The sequence below is a fragment of the Lagenorhynchus albirostris genome, chromosome 14 (assembly GCF_949774975.1).
Source record: "Lagenorhynchus albirostris chromosome 14, mLagAlb1.1, whole genome shotgun sequence".
NCBI lineage: Eukaryota > Metazoa > Chordata > Mammalia > Artiodactyla > Delphinidae > Lagenorhynchus > Lagenorhynchus albirostris.
This window is the reverse complement of record NC_083108.1, coordinates 56060220-56085115: the sequence shown is the minus strand read 5'-3', so window position 1 is coordinate 56085115 and position 24896 is coordinate 56060220. Positions and strand designations below refer to the sequence as shown.

General features: G+C 47.0%; 1 protein-coding gene across 1 annotated transcript; it reads left to right on the top strand.

The window, feature by feature from the left end:
- Positions 1-15926: 15926 nt before the first annotated feature.
- On the top strand, positions 15927-21400 carry TMEM200C (transmembrane protein 200C). The gene is made up of 2 exons (XM_060120665.1): positions 15927-16302; positions 19181-21400. The coding sequence occupies exon 2, from the start codon at positions 19278-19280 to the stop codon at positions 21132-21134; it is 1857 nt and encodes a 618-aa protein (XP_059976648.1). The 5' UTR covers positions 15927-16302; positions 19181-19277; the 3' UTR covers positions 21135-21400.
- The last annotated feature ends 3496 nt before the right edge of the window (positions 21401-24896 follow it).

Sequence of the window (24896 nt, the reverse complement as noted above, 5' to 3'; positions counted from 1 at the left end):
TTCTCTACACTGTCTTTCATTCTAGGTTCCATCAAGTAGAAGACTGAAGTTTTGAGAGTTCAGGGCTCATCTGAAGAAAAATTGTAAATGTTTAATTTCCCTTCCATTTTGTATGAGTTAAGGAATGCTTTTGGATGCGCGTTACAAAAATCCAACTAATAAAGGCTTAATCATATGGGGGGCAGGGATTTTGTTTCTCACATGCAAGGAGTTGGCAGGGCAGGACTGGGGCACTGACTGGCTCAGGGATGCACTGGGGACTCAGGCTCTTTTTTGTGCTCTCCCCAGGCTTATTAATAGGTGTCCTTTCATCAATAACATAAAAGCTGTCTCAGACACCATCCTGAATCTCACTGAAGCACCACCACACACAGTGGTCCCCACACTGTCTGTGCACCTTTGTGCTGCAAAAACAGACTGGAGAACTCTTGACAGTAGCCATATGGCCGGCGAGGCCAACGTCCTCGCTACCTGGCCCTTGACAGAAAACGTTTGCCAGCCTAACTCAACAGCATCATTTCTAATGGATGCTGACTTTCAATACAATGGATGGATATAGCTTCTCAATTAGCTAACCAATTTTCTGCTTTTCAATACTAAAGTTGTTCTAGCATTCACCATTGTAAAGAAAATGGTGATGAACATCCTTGTACATACATCTTTCCATTGATCTCTAATTATTTTCATAGAAGACAGGGAGTATAGTTCAGTCGTTAACAGCATGTTCTCTGGAGCTTGACTGCCGGGTTCAAATCCTGGCTCTTCCCATCATCAGCTGTGTGACCTTGAATAAGTGATTTAACCTCTACAGACCTCAGTTTTCTCACCTGCAAAACCCACCTCAGTGTTGTGAGGATAAGGTGAGTTAAAACATGCATAGTGACTAGAAAAATGCCTGCACATAGTTAAGTGCCACACGTATCAGCTATTATTGAAGTTGCAAAAATTTTTTTGGTCATTTTTATCATTAGTGGTAGGTTAAATCCCTAAAAATGAAATTGGTCAGAATATGCAGTTTTTTGTTTTTGTTTTTTTTTTGGTACGTGAGCCTCTCACTGTTGTGGCCTCTTCCGTTGCGGAGCACAAGCTCCGGACGCGCAGGCTCAGCGGCCATGGCTCACGGGCCCAGCCGCTCCACAGCATGTGGGATCTTCCCGGACCGGGGCACGAACTCGCGTCCCCTGCATCGGCAGGCGGACTCTCAACCACTGCGCCACCAGGGAAGCCCTATGCAGTTTTTAATACTTGTATTACATTGCACACAAATGGGTTTTCCTAATTTCTGAGCAGCAGTGAATATTATCTTTCAGGAAAAAAAAAGGATTTTTTTTCCATTTTGAAAGGTGAATAATTGTATTGAAATACAATTAATTGTGAGATAAATAAAATTATATTCTTAAATTTGCTATTTTTGTTAGTGAAATTAATCACCTTTTTGATATTTGAAATTCTTATTTTAGGAATTGCTAGCTTTTTTCTCTTTATCCCTTATTTCTAATTAAGATCTTTTTTAGGTATTGGAAACATTTTTATATGTTTTTGTATGTTTTATATGTTTATATGTTATATGGATATCAGCTCTTTGGTGACTATATTGAAACTTTTTTCCTCATTTTTTTGTTTTTGAATTTTCTTTTTGATATTCATTAATTAAAATGTTAAAATTTTTTAGTGCAAACTATCCATTTTTTTTCTTTTCGACTTTGGTCTTTGATTCCTGGTTGAAGGAATATTGTTATCCTGTGCTCCAATATATATTCACTCACATTTTCTTTAATTTTTTAGTGGTCTTTTTTTTTTAACTTTTAAATGTTTAATCCATCTGGAATTCATTCTGGAGTATAGTGAGAAGCAGGGACCTAACTTCTTTTTTAAAAAACTGAATAGCTAATCTAGCAAGATTAAAAAATCTTGACCTGCCCACAAAAGTATCATTTTTGACATGTTAAAAAATCGTTCATTGATTTAGCCATCTATATATTTTTAAATTATTTGTATTATTTTTATTATTAGAACTTTAATAATTTACTCTAATTATAATTTTACAATACATTCGTATCTGCACACTTTTTTTTAACCAATTTACTAAACTTTTTTTTAACTTTTTTTTTTTTTTTTTTTTTTTTTTTTGTGGTACGCGGGCCTCTCACTGTTGTGGCCTCTCCCGTTGCGGAGCACAGGCTCCGGACGCGCAGGCTCAGCGGCCATGGCTCACGGGCCTAGCCGCTCCGCGACACGTGGGACCCTCCCGGACCGGGGCACGAACCCGTGTCCCCTGCATCGGCAGGCGGACGCTCAACCACTGCGCCACCAGGGAAGCCCTAACTTTTTATTTTATATTGGAGTACAGTTGATTAACAGTGTTGTGATAGTTTCAGGTGTATGCAAATTGATTCAGTTATACATATACATATATCTATTCTTTTTCAAATTCTTTTTCCATTTAGGTTGTTACATAATATTGAGCAGTTTCCTGTGCTATACAGTAGGTACTTGTTGGTTATCCATTTTAAATATAGCTTTTAATTTTAAAATAATTATACATTTACAGGAAGTTGCAAAGATAGTTCAGAGAGGTCTCATGTACCTTTCACCCTGTATTTCCCAGTGGTTTTGATGTTGAAGAACTATTCGCAAGCCCAAATTTGTCCCACAGATTTTTTTCCTATGTTTGCTTCTAAACATTTTATAATTTTACATTTTACTTTAAAATCTAATATGTTTTACATTACACCTTATTTAAGGTGTGACGTTTAGACCTAGGTTTATTATCAGTATGGGTGTATGGTATTCAATTACTGTTATTATTCACTTTGTGTATATCCTTTAATCCAGAAATTCTCCTTCTAAGGCTTTTCCCAAAGGAAATGATTAATGCCCTGTCACAGCTTGTTTTTTTTTTTTTTCTTTATTTTTCCAAAAGTGCCTGGGCTCCACATACCTCTCTATTCATTCTTATATAAAAACTTAACAATTTCTCTTTTGTTTTATGGAGACATAATTTACATAACAAAAAATCGATCCACTTTGGGTGTACAATTCAATGGTTTTCAGTTTATCTGCAGAGTTGTACAACCATCACCACAGTCTCATTTTGGAACATTTCCATCACCCTAAGAAGAGACCTTGTACCTATTTCCAATCGCTCCTCAATTCCACCCCAAGGCCCAGGCAACCACAAATCTATTTTCTATCTCTCTAGATTTGCTCTTCTAGACTTTTCATATTAACGGAGTGATAGAATCCAGTATCTGACCTTTTACATCTGCTTTCTTTCACTGATCGTGATAGTTTTGAGGTCATCCATGCTGTAGCGTGTCAGTATACTTCCCTTTTATTGCTGAGTGGTATTTCATTGTACGGATGCTCCACATTTTGGTTACCCATTTACAACTTGATGGGCATTTGAGTTGCTTCTGCTTTTTAGCTATTATGAATAATGCTGCTATGAACATTCATGTACAAGTTTTATGTGGAAATGTGTTTTCACGTCTCTTGAGTAGACCCCTAGAATAATGCTGATATGTTAAAAGGAAAATCCCAGTCAGATTTTTATTGGAATTGCATTAAGCTAAGGGAATAACTGACATCTTTACAATATTGAGTCTTTATATCCAGAAAAATGGTGTGTTCCTGCAGTTGTTCAAATGTTAGAACCTCCTTCTGATTTTTCTACTTAGGATAATGGGATGCTGCCTTAAATTTCCATTTCATTTTTGTATACTTCCCTTTTGCCCACAAATCCATTCACTGTCTTGTACATGGAAAGTACATGATAGATACTCACCAGTCACTTTCTTTGGTGTTAAGGACATGGCAGTGAACAAGACCTAGCAGCGGCTCTCATTGAGCTTACTTTCTAGCTGAATGAAGGGACAATTTGCCTGAAATCTTAAAATAGCTGTTGAAGTGGTAGAGCAGTGACAGGAATGAGTGAGTGAGAATGAGAAGTGGAGGAATCACTGTTCCAGGTAGAGGCCGGCGCCATCTTTCCAATCCAGAAGTTCTCCAAGATGCGACTGACCCAGATTTTTTAGACTAGCATGCACCTAACATTCTATCCTCGTTCGTCGGGTCCACGGTGCTGGGAAGAGGGGCTACGCTGGAGAATGGATCTGTGCATCTTTGCCAACTATAGGCCAGGAGGGGACGATGGGTGAGCCACACTCTCAGAGATAAAACACCCTGTGACAAAGCCAATGAGAATTCCATGACAATCTCATCAGTCTGTAAGATCCTGTAAATCCCTGTAAATTCTTCAGGTGTATTATTTATATGAAGCAGGCTCTTGGCCCACGTGATTGACGGCAAAACTCTAACGAATGTACTTGTTTGGAGGGTATGAGAAAGGTGGTAGCCAAGAAGAAACATTCCACTCTGAGAATGAGTTTGGAGAGAGAAAAACCCCAAGGAGGAGAGTGGATGGGTACTCCTTACTAAGAGGAGAAGGTAAGCAGCATTCCTGGGGCCTGCTAGTAAGAAGAAGAACAGGGGGCCAGAGAGGCTGCACAGCGAGGAAGGGACGCTGGTAAGGAAGAGGGGCTTCCCTCTGGAGACTGAAGACCGTCTGTCTGAGAATCCCACAAGGGTGGGGGGGTGGAGGAAGAAAACCCCCACCCCCGGAAAACCTCCTAGAGATTTTTACAAACAGCTAGTCCCCCACATCCACCTCATACAGAGATCCTGTGATGAAAAAGTGTTAGATAATCAGTGGAGTGAACACTCCTGATACAATCCTGCAGAGGGAAATAGAGACAGCTGTTAGAATGCAACGTGAGCTTGGTACCTGATTTACGTAGAGAGTCATTTCACAAAATGTTTCTTCAGAGATGGACTCAGAGTGGGTTAAACCCTTTCTCTGTCTTCAAATAATACAGGCCCCTAGGTGCTTGTCCCTCTGATGATAGGGAGGTTTTGAATACAAATAACCGGAAGAGCGATTCCCCCGGTGATCCTGAACCTTCTGCGGGTTCACTAATGACCAAGAGAAGGGAGTACACAGTACCCTCACTAACAGACCAAACGAAGGAGGTGTATAGACACCCACAAGGATAGAGAAATGATAGCAAAGGATTTGCTTGGATAAAGAAAATGCGCCGGGGGAAGAAACAGATTCAACTGAGGAAAAGTGTCACCGCGTACCTCTGGGGTATTGTCCAGAGAAACAAGGTAGTTAGTGAGCTAGGGAAACCTGAAAAGCAGTGTTGCTGAAAGAGGCCAGAGCAGAGAGAGAAGAAGAAACAGGTATGTGTTTGCAGGGTAATCCTGAAGGTCAAAGAGGCAAAAGCAAAAATAAATGGCTGAAGACAAACATTCTTAGTTATCTAACCATTATGATAGCTAAGCCCATGTTTTTAAAATTATACTCTTGGAGAATACTCGTGTTTGTAACTAGGTCAAAGTGTCCCGTGGTACAAATAAATGATTGTGTTCTTTTCCAATTTTTAGGGAAAAAAATGTTATCAGACAAAGGTTCATAGTTTTAAAGTTTTCTTCCACAAGTATTCAATATTTGATGCTTACTCTATGCTTATGTACGAATCTAATGTTAGATGGTTTGTGATTCAATCGAAAAGTATATGTGAATTCATTTTGTTTGCTATCTGAAAATAGTCCAAGAAGAGCTCTGAGATTTTCAAACATCCCACCTCCTGAAGAAGTCTGAGAATCTAATCCAAGTGAGGGCAAAGTCCAGAGCAGGATAAAACCAAACCCAATAGCTTCTGCTTTGGGACGTTGTCATTTTACTACATTTTGTACAAACCAGTGTTTCTGGGAAATAAACATTCCAGAAATGACCTATCCCTGGTTTCCACAGCTTTAAGTGAGAATATGAGGGACCAGAAAACGGTAAGGAATCTTTAAAAGCCAGCTAGTACTTTCTTCAAATCCCATCATTCAATACCAACTATTCAACATTATGCGTCATTTAAATACTGCATTAATATGCATGGTATCCAAGAGGTTATGCACTATGCCCTTGAGATTTTTATGGCTGCAAAGGCAAAGAGGGAATCAAATTATCTAGTTTGACTTTCCACATCCTTTAAATAAATAGGACATTTAAGGATCACCCAGAAAAAGGGTACAAAAATTATCATTTCGACGTGGTTTAGAACCCCATCTTGCTCAGAGACGGAAAGGCTAGCTGACTTTTTGATGTCTCTACGTGCCAGTAGAGACAGGCACAGAAAACCCGAGAGCTGCTTCCACTGATGGAATCCTTGGAGCTCTGTAACTTCCTCTGAGTCGAGATCTACAACTCTGTGCACCACCACCCTCCTCGGCCCACACCCCTTCACCTGTGCCCTCAGCCTTTGCAGACTCCTGGAGAGATTCCTTTCCTGCTTACAAAAGGAAGCTGCAGATATTCTCCGAGTCCTAGTACTTCTAAAGTAAGCCATTAAATATATGTTCTGAGGTATAAGCTCTTGAAGTGACTGCTGCAAATGACCACTTTTTCTCATTCTCCTCCTTTGCTCTGTGAATTCTCTGCCTTGATCAGAACATACTTATCTCTGTAAATGGGAAAAACATCATTTCCTTGACAAAAAAAAGTAGAGCTGGAACACTGACTGGTATCAAATTTCCAGAAAGGATAATTTTTCTATCATTGCATTCATATTAATGTCATCAAAAGCCAGAAGTTATAAGTGATTGGGAGGCATTGGAAGGCAATCTGTGACACAGCTGCCCTTCAGTGAGCTGAATATATTAAACTCTTATATGATTTGCTGTAAATATTCCGAGCACTACAGACCTTTGTGTCGCCAAACCCTAATCCTGGGAGGAAGTGGCTTTGGAGAATAATAAAAACCAGAAGTATTTTGAAGCATTATCTCTGCTTTTTCTGCATATCATTTTCCAGTTACCATACCAATATTTCAGCTCTGTAAAAAGCTGTGTAATCACTTTACTTCACCTGTCAAGGAATCATGTTGGCATCTTTCTCGCTAGAAAATTAATACTTGTGATGCTTTTCTGACGTCATGATACTTCTGTCTTCTTCAGTATAAAGAAGCCAGCTGAGATTGTTTTCAGTAAGATTTTATAGAAATTCGAAACTAAATTTAGTGTGGTAAAATGTGTGTGCTTTTCCCCTTCAGAAAAAAATTTACATTAATATTACTTCGAGTCCGCATTAATCATGTAACTTTTTTTGTGGTTCTGATAAGAGTTCTTCATTGGGTAAAAACACTCTATCAGGGCTGATTTATTGGTTTTATGTATTAGACATCTATGTGCTTTGTGATGGTCGTATGGGGCAGGCAGTTTTCTCTTTTGCTCTATTTATACTCTAGAAGGATTTAAATGTATTACAGTTGTTACAATGGGGTCATCTGAAAGGGGTGTGTATTAAAAAATGAATTGGGTGGCACCCCCTTCAAATGTAAAATTAATTCCTCCTTGTGGTCGTTTGGCTTCTAACAATCTTAAGCCCCAAACATTAAGATTCTGTAGTTACATGTTCAGTAGGTCAGCAGCGGGGATTCCAAAACAGGGTGAGGTCACGTGAGGCGCACCGCCTGGATTCCTGAACAGTGGAGCAAAGCATGGGACTCACATGATGGTCGCAATGGCCCCGGGCGTGAGGCTGAGGAAACCCAGGCCTACTTCAAAACACAATTACTCTCAAAATATCTGACATATTTTCCAAGTGTAGATACATTTTAATTTTATCTTAATCCTTTTGAATAAAATATATAGGCTTTATAATATCAGCTTTTCTCCTGACATAACATGCATAATTTTTCCCCACTCTTTGTTTTAGAAAGGAAGCAATAACCTGTTTCCAATATGAATTCAAGTTACAGTCTGGCGAGGACTCCTTTCACAGTGATACTTAAGGGGAAACGCTCCTTTTTATTTGTCAATACTCTGTCCTTGGACAGGTATAAAGGTCTCCTCAGTCACCCTAGTCAATCAATCTAATTTCACAAGTCCATAGTCACATACACAAAAAATATATAATTTTGTATTGTTCCAAACATAGGACTAGAACCGTATCTGGCTCCCACACAAGTAGTTGTTCAGTAACTATTTTTTCAGGGAGGGGTAGCGGGGCAGGCAGCACAGATGCGCTCCTTTGAAGGGAATTAAGCTGGAAACTAGAGAACAGCACAGAAGTGAAAGGGATCCGGACCCTGCCTTCTGGGACAACAAATAGGAGAGAAATGTATGAAAATGCCGTTTACTTCCATCAGAGAGAAAATGAAGAAATTGATCCCAAGCTTTACAAGTGCAATTAAAGCCACTTCCAGACCCATTTATGGAGGAAGTGACCATCTTGGTGAAGCTTAGTAACCAAAGGCAAAGGAAAAGCACACTTCAGGATTTATAAACAAAAAAAAATCCCCCACAATGACTGCAGGAGTATCAAAGATTAGAAGATAAGGAGGTGAGAGCGGCAGTCACTGCCCCCTGCCTGGCTGGGACTCACTGGGAACCGCAAAGCACCCTGGGGAACGCTTCCCTGTCTTTGGATCCGACCCAAGCTTCATAGGGAGCTTCTGCCCTCCACTGCATCTCCAGCGCCCAATGCACGATGAGCCCCCTGTTAGGATTCACCACCATCATCACAACCACTAACACCTGAATAAGGCTGCACAGGCCTCCACACCTGTACCCCAAGCAACACCTACAGTGGCAGCTCCAAAATTTCTATATAGAATAGGATTAACGATACGATAGCGGGAGGAGCATTTCCGTAGCAAGTACTCAGTTTTTACTTCCCTATATTCACTTAGGGGTGCTTCTTGGGGTGGCGGTGATGATGGGGGCCTGGAGGGCCTCTTCCCCACACCCGCTTCTCCGCGCTGCTCTTGGCCATCTCACTTCTTCCCCACAACCACCTTGAGAGGGAGGGGTCAGGCAATAAGACACTCAGGCATCTCACCACCCCTCTCATACCCAACTAGAAGGGGCAGAGCTACTTCAGTGCAAATGGTCTGAATCCAAAGAGTAATCCCAGAGTAGAGTAAACCTGATCTTTCAGAAAGCTGGATTCAGGCCTCACCTCCGCCAAACCTGTTTCCTAGAATGACGCATACACCTGCGAAAGCCACCAAGTTTTAATTTCCTCTTCCATTTGAGCTAAAAAACATGCTGCTGCCCTGTGTAAGAAACACACATTGGGGACTTCCCTGGTGGTGCAGTGGTTAAGAATCCGCCTGCCAATGCAGGGGACACGGATTCGAGTCCTGGCCCGGGAAGATCCCACATGCCGCGGAGCAACTAAGCCCTTGCGCCACAGCTACTGAGCCCACGTGCCTAAAGCCCGTGCTCCGCAACCAGAGAAGCCACTGCAGTGAGAAGCCCGCGCACCGCAAGGAAGAGGAGCCCTCGCTCACCGCTAGAGAAAGCCCCCGCACAGCAACAAAGACCCAAGGCAGCCCAAAATAAATAAATTAATTAAATAAATGTATATAAAAAAAAGAAACACATATTTGGCCACAGATGTTATGTACTTCCGGGTGCACTACTTGAAACAGAGTTAAAAGCAAAATTCTCTTTCTCTCACACACGAATGCACACAAAGATGGGGATGAGGTGAACTCTGTCCCCTCATCCCTCAAATGAGAGCACTGGGCTGGAGCAGTGGTCCTGAGTCTAATGTGCACACAAATCATCTGGGCATCTTGCTAAAATGCAGATTCTGATTCAGCAGGTTTGGGATGGAGCCCAAGATGCAGCGTTTCTAACGAGCTCCCAGGTGATGCTGATGCCTTTGGTCCATGGACCACACAAGGAGAAGCAAGAGACTAGAGCATCTGAAGGTTCCTTCCCGTTCTAAGCATCTTAACATCTCCGTCGATGGCATGCTTGGCCCCTACTCCCTGGGCCCCTGACACCCATCGGAAAGGTGATGTTCAGGTCGTTATGCTCACAAGCCCAGTTCTACACCTTCCCTCCACTGGCCCAAATCTACCGCAGGTCAAGGGTGGGATCCATACCCACGAGGTATTCCTTAACTGGTTTTCTTCTCCCCAGTGATCATTTTCTTCTGAAGTCCTCCAGCACTTAGAGATTTTGCCCTCTTGCCTTGCATTGGTCACTGGTTATTTTTTGATGAATCTAACTAAATTATAGGCTAATAGGGCCATGGCCCCGAATCTCTTCTTTCTCCAGGAATACTCTCACATGGTCGGCTCCTTTTCAGCCTTCATTTCTCAGTGCAAACCCCACTCCCTGGCGAGGCCCTCCCTGAACACCGATAGAAGTTATTCTCTCTCGATGTCCCCTCTGACCAGTCACAGCACCCTCTTTTAATTTCTTCGTAACACTCATCAAGGTCTGAAATTTCCTCACTTGTTTACTTACTTATTACCTGCCTCCCCCCCACCACAGAGAGGGACTTTGTTTACACTGTTCACCACTCTACCCACCGGTGCCTAGAATGGTAACTATAACATAGTAGGTTATTTGTTGAGTGAATAAACGCAAGAATCAAAGAGCTGGGCACACAAGAGGACCTAAGAAAATGCTTGTGGGATGAGTCAGAGACCTGTCACGCAAGCACTAATCTTGGCATCTTATGTTTCTTTACTTTTGAAAACGAGTTCCTTCTCTGTGCTTCTCCTTACCTGCTGGGTACTCACAGCAGCTCACATCACAATTAATTTTGAAAGGAGCTCGGACATTTGAGTTTTTATTAGTTCTCAGTAGGACAAGTCTTCTACCTGTAGAGCTTGTGGATTACAAGAAATAACGGGAGCAGTGTCAGTGTGGACATTCAGGATATGTTTTGGGAACATAGGGCACATTTAGCTGTGGGTTTCTTTTTTTTTTTGCGGTACGCAGGCCTCTCACTGTTGTGGACTCTCCCGTTGCGGAGCACAGGCTCCGGACACGCAGGCTCAGCGGCCATGGCTCACGGGCCCAGCCGCTCCGCGGCATGTGAGATCCTCCCAAACCGGGGCACGAACCCGTGTCCCCTGCATCGGCAGGCGGACTCTCAACCACTGCGCCACCAGGGAAGCCCAAGCTGTGGGTTTCTTCTTGGCTGTTCCATTGATGGAGCCCTGTCTGCAAAGCCCTTTCCAAGCTCGGCTTTGATCAGCTTTCAGGCCTGCCAACACACCCTGGTTTCTCACTTTAGACCTCAATTATCTTATGAAGCACACAATCCAGCTTTGACGGTGTACCTGGAAAATGGTAGAAAATGCAGGCCATAGGGGGAAACTGAATGTACAAAAATGAACCTACTTATTAGAGAAAACAACCACTGGTTGGGCCCTAGAGCCTGGTGATTTGCAAAATTAAGAACGAATGCTGCTGAAGGCAGTCGCGAAGGCTGTCTTTGTCACATGCCATTTGTCTGGAATGGAGGTAAAGGTCCCCGTACGATGTGCTCTACGGAAGCCTCTTTAGACGTTTCATCATTTCCTTCCCTTTGTGGTGTAAGCATTTGGGCTCGAACACTGACAACTTTCAGAAACACAAGAAACAGGCTGGATCGTGACCTTGACACAGCATGAGTTTACCCTTAGTTTCCAAACAGAAGTTCTTGAAAGTGATGCTGAGTTGCTTCTCTCAGAGGTTCCTTTGTGGGACCCTGGGGAACAAAGGCAGAGGCAAGCGCAGTCCTTCTGGCACAGCAGTGTCCGTGGGGAGGGGCTAGAAACACTAACCACGTAACCTCTAACTGTGAGAAACCAAAGCTTTCCCATCCTTGGCCTTCTATTGCTCCACCCAGGCTCTGCTGGGTGATTTCCTTCTTGCCTATTCTGTTCCAAAAGAAATCTAATGGGGCTTTAATCCACTGTTGCAGTTCCTGTTTTGTTTTAGCAGGCTCTTTTGTCCTTTGCAGGTGCCATGAAAAAAGTGTGAGGCTACCAAGGTATGTAATGGTGGGTATAAAGATCAAAGACTGTGCCCGCTGAAATCGGAATTTCAGCTAAACAACACATAGCTTTTGAGCGTATGTTCCATGTGAGATTTTATTTGCTAAATCTATTGCTTGGTGTATTGTTTTCTTTGGTCGTGTTTTTGTTTGTCCTATTGTCTTTTATCAGCAAGGGTATGAAGAGGGAACAAGAAGAAAGGAGGAGGGCTTCCCTGGTGGCGCAGTGGTTGAGAGTCCGTCTGCCGATGCAGGGGACACGGGTTCATGCCCCGGTCCGGGAGGATCCCACATGCCGCGGAGCGGCTGGGCCCGTGAGCCATGCTGCTGAGCCTGCGCATCCGGAGCCTGTGCTCCTCAACGGGAGAGGCCACAATGGTGAGAGGCTTGCGTACCACAAAAAAATAAATAAATAAATAAAGAGAGGAGGAGTGAGACATTTGGTGTCCCATGTTCAACCTCGAGATAGTGATTTCCTTCTTCTGCTGTAGAGATGCCAGAAAAAGGCTTTAGAGTCCTTCTGTGAAGTCCTCAACCTCCAGTCTGAAGACTGTCTTCTTGGTTGTGTTTCTGAAAACTCCTAATTTGCCTCTAGACTGACATGAGTTTGAAATCTGGGTTCTCCAGCAAACTGAAATGAAAGGGCCCTTGTAATTGCAAAATGAGTCAGGTAGCAATGGGGAAAATGTTTCCACTCCCCCGGAGAGTGGGCTTCTTGAGTGGCACTGGGCCATCGCCACGTGGGCCACAAGGGCAGGTGTCGTGCAATCACCACAGCTGATCCTGTAACTCCACATCAGAGTGATTAAGTGCAGGGACCTCCCATGTAGATGCTGGCAAATGTGAACACAACGGGAGAGTGAGGGTAACAAGCTGGGAGAAGATGTGCAGGCTAACGAGGATGATGGCTAAATGTAATGAGTGTTTACCACACGCTAAGCGTTAGTGAACATGAACTAACCTTGTTTAATCCTCACAGTAATGCTATCAGGTAGGTGTGTGTCATGAGCCCCATAACAGATGAGGAAACCGAGGCAGAGAAGATTACATCATTTACTTATCTGATTAAATTACTTCGTTAGTTTGTGGAGGATACAAACTGGTTCCAGAATATACGGCCCTAAACTACCTCTGTTTCTGCAGCCTGAACAATCTGTGCGACCAGGGCGTGGGGAGAGGCAGGAATCGCTGAGCGGCTGACACAAGCAAAGCCTTTCCCACTGCGCGTTTCTGGAGACCAAGGGGGGCCTGAGTGGGCCTACGGCAGGCCAGCCACCATGGCGTCTCCCCTGAGCGGCCCTAGGAACACAGGCAAGCAAGCCGCCAGCCCAGGGTGATGAAGTGATCAGGGTCAGTAAATGGATTGTGAATTACTTATGAAACGGAATACATTACATAAGGGTTGTTTTTAAGAAAGAGCAGATGAAAGATTTCAGGTCAGAGTTTAATCCAACTAAACTAAGCTCATCTTTTCCCTCTTCTTTTTTCCCAAGGCCTTCGTTACTGTCCTGCTACCACATGTTCTGAATGTACGTTGGGCTGAGCCCCGAGTTCTTGAGACACCGGTGAATTATTATGATTAGGTAGCCTTGGCCCTTCAGTTTCCAGCAGGGCGAAAGGGAGTGTCCCACAATCTCAGAAATCATCCCAACTGAACGGCCAGTGTAATTAGAAAGAAAGTAACTCCAGAAGGGCCAAGAGCATCACTGTTCCTTTCAAAATAACTACGTAACTTGGAAACCCGTGGGAATGTATGTTGGTATATTATTACAGAGGTGATAAAGGACTCCATAGGAAACAGATGTGATCTGATTTCCTCTGATACCCTGAGCTGAAAACAGAATTACTGAAGGTGATAACACTCAGGTGAAATGAAACAGTTCAAAGTTCCAAAGAACTTAGTTTGGAAGGAAGCCTTTGGATAATAAACCATAAATTTTATTGCAGTCACCAACATAAGAAAAATATGTCCCAAGGCCTGTTTGTCTAGAAAAGGATGCTTCTCTTTTCTCCTCAAATCCCTCAAATGAGTTTTAACTGTGCAAATGAGGGCTATAATTTATGTAGAAATTTGAAACTATTAACGGCTTAATCCACCTCAGACTGTATTGAAGTTCTGCAGCATGACTCCCGTTTACACAGCTCAGCAAACAGAGGCCCACGAGGATAGGAGTTGTCCCCCGTGGCCCCTGGCAGCTAGCTGTGTAATGAGATCTTAGATCCAATCTTTGTGCAAAACACCAGTTTATTACTGGGATTCAAGAAGTCTAGATGCTCAGAGCCAAAAAACAAAAAAAACCCCAAAAACCTTTTCAAATCACTATTAGACCCAGTGATTTCTTCTTTGCAGTGATTTCTCTAAAGGGAAACACTCCAATGTGGGATTGAAAACTTCCCCTTGGTTATGGCTTGTTTTCTAGCGTTCTGAACCTGAGCAGGAACAGAGAGGTAGAAGGTGGTGGGCTCTGAACACCCTGATCAACATCCAGCTTCATTATTTGCTTGGAAAGGGGGACAGAGGCCACCTTCCAAACAAGCAGGTGCAGGAGGTTTCCTCTGAGGAAACATTTCTCCTCCACCCCCTCCCGTCTCCCCACCATCTCCATCCCCGTATCATCACATTTCTCTCTTGAAGCCCGTGAATGTTTGGTCCTTATTGTTCTTTTTGCAAAGTGCAAGCTCTAGCTTTAAACACAAGAGAATGCTGTGCACCTTGAGGAACAATCTTGTAACTGGAACTGTGGGCGGCAAAGCCCTCCTGGGTGGGATCCGTGGACCCTTAAACAGCCAGCCAAACTCAGAATATACAACAGCGCCCCCAGCCAAATATTTCTGTCTGGACCCCGAAGTTCAGACAGCACCTGCTCTTCTGTTGCTTTCTTCTTGAACCTCGGCTGCCCCATTTCAATAGATAATTTAAAACTTTCTTACTTTCTTCTCAATTCTCCACGGGGAAATTCCACTTTGAAATTCTTTTTTCCCTGTCATTTTTACTTTACAGTTGAGAGGGCAGGGACGAGCTAGGAAACAGGATTTCTCTCTCCCTCTCGCTTTTTAAAAATGACGTAGGGAGTTTGGACGGCCTCCCTACCCCCACCTCCCCTCTGATTCTAACCCTGATTTCTGGAGAATGACAGTTTTCCTTTCCATGTTTGCTGATGACCGCGCGGGGCGGAGCAGGAGGGGCTGCCGCACAGCGAGAGCCCCGGGGCCGATTCTAATCTCCGATGGGCCCCAGCTGCCCGCGTCCGGGGGAGCGGCCGAGGTCCCGGGGAGGCCGGCCACAAAGCCCGGCTGGGCTGGAGCGCGAGGACAGCGGACCGCGGTTGCCACGAGCCCCGCGGGGCGCGCAGCTCGGCGGGGGCGGCTCCACTCCGCCGGGCCCGAGTTCGCTGGGGGACAACTTACTGTGTTCGCTCTGCGTCCACACTGCCAACTCCCAAGTGGGAGGGGGGGAAACAGCAAAAGCTGTGTCGCGTCCGACAGTACAGGCAACAAAAGAGGAGAGAGGAGAGGGGAGGCGGGGAGGGAGGGAGGCAAGGAGACGGGGGCGCTACCCCGTGCTCCCCGAGAGCACCCCCCGGATGCTGATGGGGAGCCCCTCCCGGAGCGGCGGCCCTTTCTCTGGGCCCCCTTCGGCCCGCTGGTCAGACAGGTTAGTTGGGAGAAAAAGAACAAAGCTCCCAGCCAGGGCAGGCAGCGGTCCCGGGGCGCCCCGGGGGATGAGAGGGCCGAGGCCGAGGCGCCCGGCGCCCTGCCCTCCCCGCGCGCGCCCCCGGCCCGGGCCCGCTCCTCCGCCTCCCCTCACGCCTCCCAGTCCTCGGGGAAGCGGTTCTTCCGAAGGGACGCGCGCCCGCGGGAGAGGAAGTGGTGGGAGCGGGGGGAGGCCGGCGGGGGGGCGGCGGCGGGGAGCCGGGGAGGAGGCGGGGGACGGGGGGCGGGTGCGCCCCAGAGCTGCCGAGTCGGGCCGGGTACCGACTGCCATCCTGCAGCAATTTCCCTGTGTCATGGCTCCGGTCTCTTAGCAACAGCCGCGGGTCCGGCCGCCCCGAGCCGAGCAAGCCGCCGCCGCCGCGGGCTCAACTCCACCCGGCGGAGCCCGGCGCGCGGCAGCCACACAAAGAGGCGCCGGGTCGGCCGGGAGCGCCGCGGGAGGGCACGGCGAGGGACCGGGGCGGCGGCGGCGGCGGGGAGAGCGGCTCCAGGCAGGATGCAGGATGCGGAGGACCTGACACTTCTTGGAAACTCTTGGAAATGGCTCCCGCCCCGGCACCGTAGGGGGCTGCGCACCCCGGGCGGGCGCTCGCCCCTGCTGCGCTGCTGAGCCGCGCTCGGATGGAGGGCCCCGAGGCGCTGTCCCTGCGCTCCGCCGTCGGCTCGGGCTGAAAAAGTTTCTCCATGGTTCCTTTGTGTAGCCCGAGCGCCCGTTCTCTGGCTGCGAGCTGCCCCAGTCTTCCCGGGTAAGTGAGCGATATTGTTTGCTTACAGTGCTGCCATTTTGAGCAATTCTGTCTGTCCCCGGCCCCCGAGCGGCCCCTCCCCAGCCCTCCTGCCCGAGCCCGGGTCCCCCGGGCGGGTGTTCGGGAGAGTAATTTTCCTGGGCGGGCTACACGGCATGTGCTGCCCAGATAAAAGCGAGTTCAGGACTGCCCTCACTTCGCTCCTGCCTGTTTTCTTTCCAGAGGCGGACTCCCAGCTGCTGCACTCATGTGACTCCAACATACATAAGCAGACCTAATAAGAAGGGCAAGGGGCTCGCTGCCCTGCCAGTGAGGGACCGGGGGTCGAGGACCTGGGTCGAGTCCCGGGCAGGGCAGGGCGCTCCCAGTCCTGTGGGCTCTGAGCCTCAGACACCGAGTGGGGCTTAATCCATCATGAGCCGAGAACTTGAATGTCTCTCTTGGAAGCGGTCGTATTTTTAGACATCCCTCCTTTGCTTCCCCATCCTCCATTCCTTAACCACCCAAAGACCAGCACTAGGCAGTAAATTGCTAGGGCAGCCAAGCTCGAATGATAAGTTTGTTTTCCTTCGTTCTGTATGAAGAAAACCTCAAAGGTGGGTTTTCCGTGCCATCTGACCTTTATCAGTATTTCCCGTCAGATGGAAATACATAATAAAGGAGTTCAGGCTTCAGCAGAGCTGAAGGAATAATAAACTAGGGAGTTAATTACTAGCTGTTAAACTAATTTTAAAGATCTTCTGTAAGCGATTTGTTGAAACCCATTCCAGTCTTCCTTACACTCCCCCCAGAGCCAAAGCTGCCTTGCTGAGGTGAATACAGGTGTGGACCTTCCTCTCCCAAGACGTCCAGCACCCATATCAATGCCCAACAAAATGTTAGTTAGCCTTTCTCTCCTCTGGGAGAGCCACCTTGCCAACTGAGTCTGGGTTTGCTTCTAAAATGTCTGGCTTCCTCAATCCTTCTTAAAATCATCACAGGTTTTCAGATTATTACATTAAAGATGCTAGAGTCTAAGCAGTCTTTGTGTTACAACTACGTAATGAATGTGTTCATTTGGGGGTGGGAGGAAGGGATGGACAGTAAGCTACTCTGGTTTTGGGTTGTTTTTTTTTTTTTCAATCTGTACTTACTGGTGCAGCTCCTTAAAAACAAAATTCAAAAGGTTTATAGATGTCTCTCTACTAACCCTCTGTAACCTACCTCATGTTTAACCCCTCTCTAACCCACCTGGCGTTCCTCCTTACTGAAAACCAACCAAGTTCGAGGAGATACTGATTTGCAAACATTAGAAATAGTTGATTACCATTTGATTTTCCACCAGTGGAGGAATGATCCTGCCTGAACTGGTATGATGGAGGTGAATCAAGGGCCAAAGCTCTTCACCCAGGCACCAATTAAAAGCAAAATTCTACCGAAGTAATCCCACATTTCCAAAGGGTAATTTATTCTAAAACATTATTTTATAAAGGATATAATTCCCAAAGGCTTGTGAGTGATATCTAAGCCTTTCAATTTCATACAATGTCCTTAATTTTAACATCTCTATTATAGAAGAGAACACAACCAATGGAACAGAAAATGTGTTACTCTGGGGATCCAGTAGGATTGAAATTTTTAGAAGCTGACAGATATCCACAGAGATGCGTCTGTGCATTTACCTACCCAAGCTTTATTATAAACAACTAAACTTCCTATAGGAGAGTCCATTGACTGTTGCTGTCCTCCTTTCCTAAAAATGACCTCATAAGAAAAAGATGAAAACAGCTCTCACTTGGGGAAATGTCATTCTACAAATCGTTATTATGTAGACTGCTGTACCTAGTTAACTGCCTCCTCATTTGAATATTTGGATTGTTTAGAATGTGCTGTTGGCATAGTAATAAGGGGTCAGAACGCTATTATGGCAGAGTTTGTTTTTTAGTTTTTGTTTTGCTTTGTTTTCAGATTTGAATTTTCCCATATGAGAAAAAGATCTTTCTCTTGGAGATTCCGGGGGACTTCTCAAATTCCCTGATGAGATCTAGCACATGATACCTTTAAGGGAGTTCCTCTGAGGGAGGAGAGGAAGCCAGAAGGAAGAGCGCAGTTACATAACCAGTTACCTAAACCTAAATATTCCACCCCAAGAAGCTGTCCAGATGTTGCAAAAGAGAAATGAGGAAGCTGTGAGAGGGATCAGCGTGCCTCTAGCTGTAAGAACAGTGATGGCTGAGAGACCAGTTGGTGGAGGGATCCATGGTCAGAGCACTGACATAGTTCTCTACTGTTCTCCTAGCCATGAACTCTTTATTAGTTATCTCGGGTAAATAGTCCGTCTGCCAGGATATGACTTTTAATTCCCATCCAGTGAAATGATTTCCTTTTGTCTTTATAAATCAGTAACTTTTGTGACTGTTTTTGGGACTGTGGGCCCCACACTGACAGATCTCTGTGCTCCGATAAGACACTGGGAACTCTGGGGCAGCTCCCTTGAGAAAGCCAGGAAAGCCCTCGCCCACTACCGCCGAGTCCCACATTTATTGATAGCTTTTACTAATGGTCAGAATGCCGTTGGCTGTCAGGCAGGAGCGTTTGAAATGAGCACTGCTGGAATAGTACCTACAGAGTGAGTGGAGGATGCGGGGGGGGGGGGGGGAGAAGGAGGTGGACTCTCAAAGTGTTTTATCGTCTCTGATCAATTATTGCAACAGCGCTTCTCTTCCCTAATCCATTTCCCGCACCCCCTGGTCTCTACCTAGGGCACTCCCGTTAGCGGGTAATGGCCCTGGGACGAGGGACACGCACGTGGTGGGACCCGGGAGCGAGACCATGGCAGCCCGTGGGATGTTGCTGCAGCCAAGCCTACACCCTCTGACTGTCTTCCTCTGCTTTGCAGTGGGAGGAGGTGGCGGAGCAGCTAGTGGGCAGCTGGTGCCCCCGCCCCAGCACAGGCCTCCGCCCCAGGGGCTAGCCCCGCACTGCACCCGCTCGCCATGATCGCCACCGGCGGCCTGCTGAGGATTTCCGCCAGAAAGCAGGATCCCCTCCGCCCCCCAAGCCAAGTCCCCAAGCGCAGGCGGAAAGCCAAGAAGAGGCGCAAGAACGACGTGGTGGTGGTGAAAGGCAAGCTGAAGCTCTGTTCCGTCTCCGGGCTCATCGCCCTCTGCGGGATCCTGGTGCTGCTGGTGGGCATAGCCTTGGCGGTGGTGGGCTACTGGCCCAAGGCCAACGGGACCAACAGGGAGGGGGGTAAGCAGCTGCCGCCCGCAGGCAGCGGCCACCGCGTCCCCACCATGACCAACAGCAGCAGCAGTGGCAGCAGAAACCGGTCCAGGAAGCACCCGGGGCCTCCGGAGGATGTCACCGCCAGTTCCGTGGGCGCGCCCAGGAGCACGCCTCCAGCACGGTCCTCCGCACCCTCTTCGTCCTCTCCTACGTCCGTGGGCTTCTTCTTCCGCATTTTCTCCAGCTACCTACACTCGGACAAGCTCAAGGTCTTTGGGCCCCTCATCATGGGCATCGGCATCTTCCTATTCATCTGCGCCAACGCAGTGCTCCATGAAAACCGGGACAAGAAGACCAAGATCATCAACCTGCGGGACCTCTACTCCACCGTCATCGACGTGCACAGCCTCCGCGCCAAAGACCTGGCAGCCGCCGCGGCTGCGGCAGCCGCCGCCTCCCCCTCCTCGTCCTCCGCCCCCGCCTCGGCGCCCCCAGGGGCCGCGCCGCTCAATGGCTTTCTCAGCTACGTGCAGTCGCGGGGCCTGGAGCTGAAGCCCGGAGGCTGTGGCGGCGCCGGGGACGCCTTCGGGGCGACAGCGATGCTGGGCAGGGGTGCGTGGCCCCACCCAGCGGCGCTGGGCGGGGGCGGGGCCCGGGGCGCCGCGTCCCCGCCAGACCTGGCCTCGTCCCCGTGCCGCCCGCGGGAGCCCCAGAGCCTGGCGGAGGCCGTGTACAGCATCTACCGTGAGCGCTCCGGCGTGGCCGGCCGTCGCCGGGCCGCCGCCGCCACCGCGGCCGCCAGCAGCGGCAGCAGCCCGGCGCCCTGCAGCCCCCCCGAGAGCTGGGGCCGCCAGAGCACCGCCAGCTCCCTCGTGGGCTCCTCGCTGAGCGCCTTCGCGCTGCTGCCCCTACCGGGGGACCGCGACGGGGATGAGGACGCAGCGGGCGCGAGCCGAGGCTGGCAGCGGCCGCCCGGGGAGCGCGGCTCCCGGGAGATCCCGCGGGGCGAGCCCGACCTGAGCTTCACCGACCTCCGCGGCGCCCGGGGCGGCGCGCGCTGGGCGCCCCGCGAGCCGGAGGAGCCGGCGGGCGCGGCGGCCGCGTGCACCGCCAGGGGGCAGGGCGGCCGCCTGCCCAGGACCGGCAGGTACGCGGCCCTGCGACGCCGCAGCACCAGCGGGCTCCCGGACTACCGGGCGCCCTCGTCCCCCAAGCCCCCGCCCGCCTCGCGCAGCGCGGACCTGGACTCGAGCGTCCCGGCCCCAGCTGCCTCCCCCGAGCCCCCGCTGCGGCGGGAGCGCTCGCCCCCCGCCGGGCCGGACTCGCCGAGCTCCCAGTCGGATGACCCGTCCTGCAGCAATAAGGGCTACACCCCGCTGCGGGAGGCCGGCACCTCCCTGGAGTCGGTGGTGGACCCGGTGGCTGGTGAAAGTCCAGACGGTGATGTCGCCACCTCCCCGGGGGCGGAGCAGAGTCCCCCCGAGGGTCCTGGCCAGAAGCCCCCAGCGGGCGAGCCCCCCCAGCGGGTGCAGAGGCAGTTTACAAACGAGGAGAAACTCTTCATGATTTCCCGATCTCACGCCCCAGCGGTCGAGGACGGAGAACTGGAAACTACTGGCATTTAGGGAAAGAGGAGGCGAGAAAAGAGTGAGAAAATGGGAGAAACGCCCGCTTGAAGCAGTGAGCTTAACAGTTCCCTCTGTCCTTGGGGATTTATCCGAGGAAATCGTCCACTACCCAAAGAGCTGCAGAATGTTAGCCTTGAATTGCGTTCACGAGATTCCTGTAGATAACTCCAAGCAATTTTTTTTTAAAAAAAAGCAAACTAGTCTTATATGTCCGATGGTGATTGTTCTATGAAAACCAAATGTATTAAAAGGTCAGCAATCTAGTTCATGGATAAAATTCTCTGAATTTTCTTAGGATCAAAATAATATATTTTTGACAGTAACTGTGCACTTCACTCCAACTTTTTTTTTTGGATCCCTAATTTCCCTAACCTGTACTCTGCCGCTGGTTTTGTCCACAGCTGCTTGTGAACGACAAGCTTTTTGCCTCCTATGCTTTTGCGGAGCATAGAAGGGTCTATCTCAGTTCTCTGAGAACTGATATTACTAAAGGAAGTCAAAGCCAAAAGCATGAGTTTGTCGGGAAAGAGCACTTTCCTCGCCCCACCCCACTCTGCTCATCCAGTTGCCCAAAGGCCTCTCTATTTTTGAAAAGGGAATTTACATTTTGCTACTAGGGCGTCTAATGGAGACCAGAGGGGGCCAGCACCTAGACGGACTGTTACATTCCTAAATTTACTATATCAAGTACACGATACTTTATGGAGTACTATCACACCTGTACTGAAAATAGCATTAACATGAAAAAAATCTTTTTTAATAAAACAAGTTTCCAAACAAACAAACATAATACTCCCTCATTTTGCCTTGGAACTAATACTTCTAACACACATAAAACATTAGGCAGTTGAGCTGGTAAATCTAAGATATTTTGCTGTGATCCTGCTACTGCGATTCTAGCTCTCTTCCCGCAACGTGCTCAGCACCATCCTCACTCAGTCGAGTTCCATCATATTTTTATCTTTAAATGTAGGGTAGAACTGAACATTTGGGAGTGTGTCTTTCAAAGAGAATGAAACATTAAATAAACAGTAATTTTCTACAGTATTTCTAGTTTACCTCTAAGTATTAATTTACAGAGCATCAGGCTTAATGTTCTGCTGTCATCCTCTTGGAGTTGACCATTTGATTTTTTCTTTTAAGTTCATGATCTTGAATCCGTGGCCTACATAGGCTAGCAGGTGATGTTTTAATAATGTGGTAGATTGTTTGTGCTTGACTTTATTAAAAGTCAATTAGTTAATTTTCAAGACCAGTAGACAAACAGTAATTAATGTACCATTCTGATGCCCTCTTCCGTGGAGTGTGAGCTGAGCATCTTGGGAACGGTATGGCTTTTTTTCACCTACTCGGTTACAAGTTCTACAGTTAGGCACAGCTCAGGCTATCACGGCAGGAAGTTAAAATACTGATCTTCAAAGAAAACCTTGTCAAAGGTATGGTCATATCGGCGCCCATGAGTGAAACAGTGGGTCCAGTGGAAAGAGTGCAGATTCATGAGTGAGGCTGGACCCCAGCTTTTGGCATTTGCTAGCTGTATAGCCTAGAACAAGTCACAAATGCTGAGTCTCAGTGATGCCATCTATAAAAGGAGAATTACTAGACAAACCTCATAGAGCTGTGAGAGGTGGGACAAGGGGTCCTGTGGACAGAGCCGGGTTGAGTGCTTGGCTCAGAGAAGTACTCAAAGACAGTGGTTACTGGAATTGTTACCATTATAACAGTGTCTGAATGCATGCTGGAGAAGAATGGGCCTTCCCTCCCCTTTAGCTCAAGAAATCCCGGGCTCAAATCTGGAATATCCACTTACTATCTGTGTAACCTTAGGCAAATCACTTAATCCCTCTGGGCCCCTGGTGGAAGATATAATCTCTCTGATTGCCTTCAGGTCTGAAAGCTTTACTTAAATTCAGGGTATTTGTTTTGTCCCGGATATAATCGTATCATATTTGTACATACAACTTTGCCAGATGAACATACTACTTCATAAACTACCATTAAGTGTCACATTCTGTGATCAATTTTTGAAGGACCTAATTTCTTCCCAGATTGAATTTGCATTAAGCTAATAACACACTTTAAAGCTGTGGATTAATTTATTTGGCCCTTCCATAGAGCAAAAGTGAGTTTCCTCTAAGAAGGGTGACAGGCGAGTATAATCATACCTCCAGGTAGTGTTAAATTTCAAGTCTCAATTGTTTTATCACACTTACAAAAGTTTTTCAAAATTTCCTAGTTTTTCTTCTCCATTACCTTGCATACTGGGTAATTTATATACTGAGAGAGTTTGATGAGTTGTCTAAAAGGGAAAATAGGTTCTAGTCCTCTAAAATGCTATTTCCAGTCCTCAGAAAATATACTATAAAACGTTTAGCAAATAATTAAGCCACTTCCTCTTAGTTTAACTAAGGGGCAGGCAGAATATTTATGTCTTACAAACTTTAGAAAATTCAGTCCAACCAATTGACTAGGCTTAACAACGCTGATTGCCTTGTTATAGTAATCAGATTAAATAAAAACTTCTAGCTCATATTGATCTGGACACAGGCCCTCTGAAATTAAGTAACTTCAGCAAACTAATTTAGCTCAGTATCAAGTCACATCTATCTTAACCATTAAGCAATTTAACTGGATTTTTTTTTTTTAAGCTGGAGGTAAAGAATGAGCCCAATTTTCCAAATCTTGGGAGGAGCTGGGCTGCCATCAGACCACAGAAAGGAATCCTCTGCAGTTATGACCATAGTGATTCGCAATCCTTCCCTTTCATAGGAGCAGAGATCTTCTGCAATAATAATGTTAAATGTTTACTTACTACTTTCTGTGGGCCAAGTTCTCTTCTGCCCGCTCTGGACATATGATCTCGGTGACTCCTCACTCAATCCTCACTCAGCTCTATCGAGGTAGGATTATTATTATCCCCACTTTACAGAGAGAGACGCTGAGATCAGAATGATGGAGTACTCGCCCAGCTTACACAGCTGGTGGATGGTGGAGCCAGGATTTACACAGAGTGTTGAGGATTATCTGTACCCACTGGCACATGCTGAGCTGAAGCTGGCATTTCTGGAGACCATCGAAATATTTTCTACATTTTTAGCATCCTGCTTGATCCCTTTCCAGAAACCATTCTTGGAGATATCCGGAGGAATCAGTAGGCACAGCCGTTTAAAAGGTGGAGTTTGCACTTAAGCCTTCAGACTGGCATAAACGAGGCTTTTCAGTGCGACTTTGCAGGGTTTGTTGAGGACATCTTAAACGATCACGGAATCAGCCCCCCTCCTTCATAAATGAGGTTGCTAAGAATCAGAAAGATGAAATAATTTGTTCGAAGGCAAACAGCAGGGGCAGGACTAGAACGTTAAAATAATTGCAACAATTGGCACATGCATTGCCTCCACACCCTGGATTTCTATCATACTAGCTGGGTGACCATGGGCAAGCTACTCAATGTCTCTGTGTCTCCATTTCCTTCCTCATACAATGGGATTAATAATGGTACCTGCCCTTATAGGACTGGTGCAAAGATCAAATGAATTCACACCTGTGTAGAGTGCTTACAACGACCTTGGCACGTAGAAAGTGTTTTTAAAAGCTTTTAAAGTTTTAGTTAAAATAGAATCAACTGCTAAACAGAATAATTTCATATGGCCTTCCTATTTATTAACAGAATAATGTTAGGTTTGAAATCTAAAGAGTAAGGCAACATAGCACGGTGGCTGGAAGCCTGACTTGCGGGGTAGGGATTAGAACACTGGACCG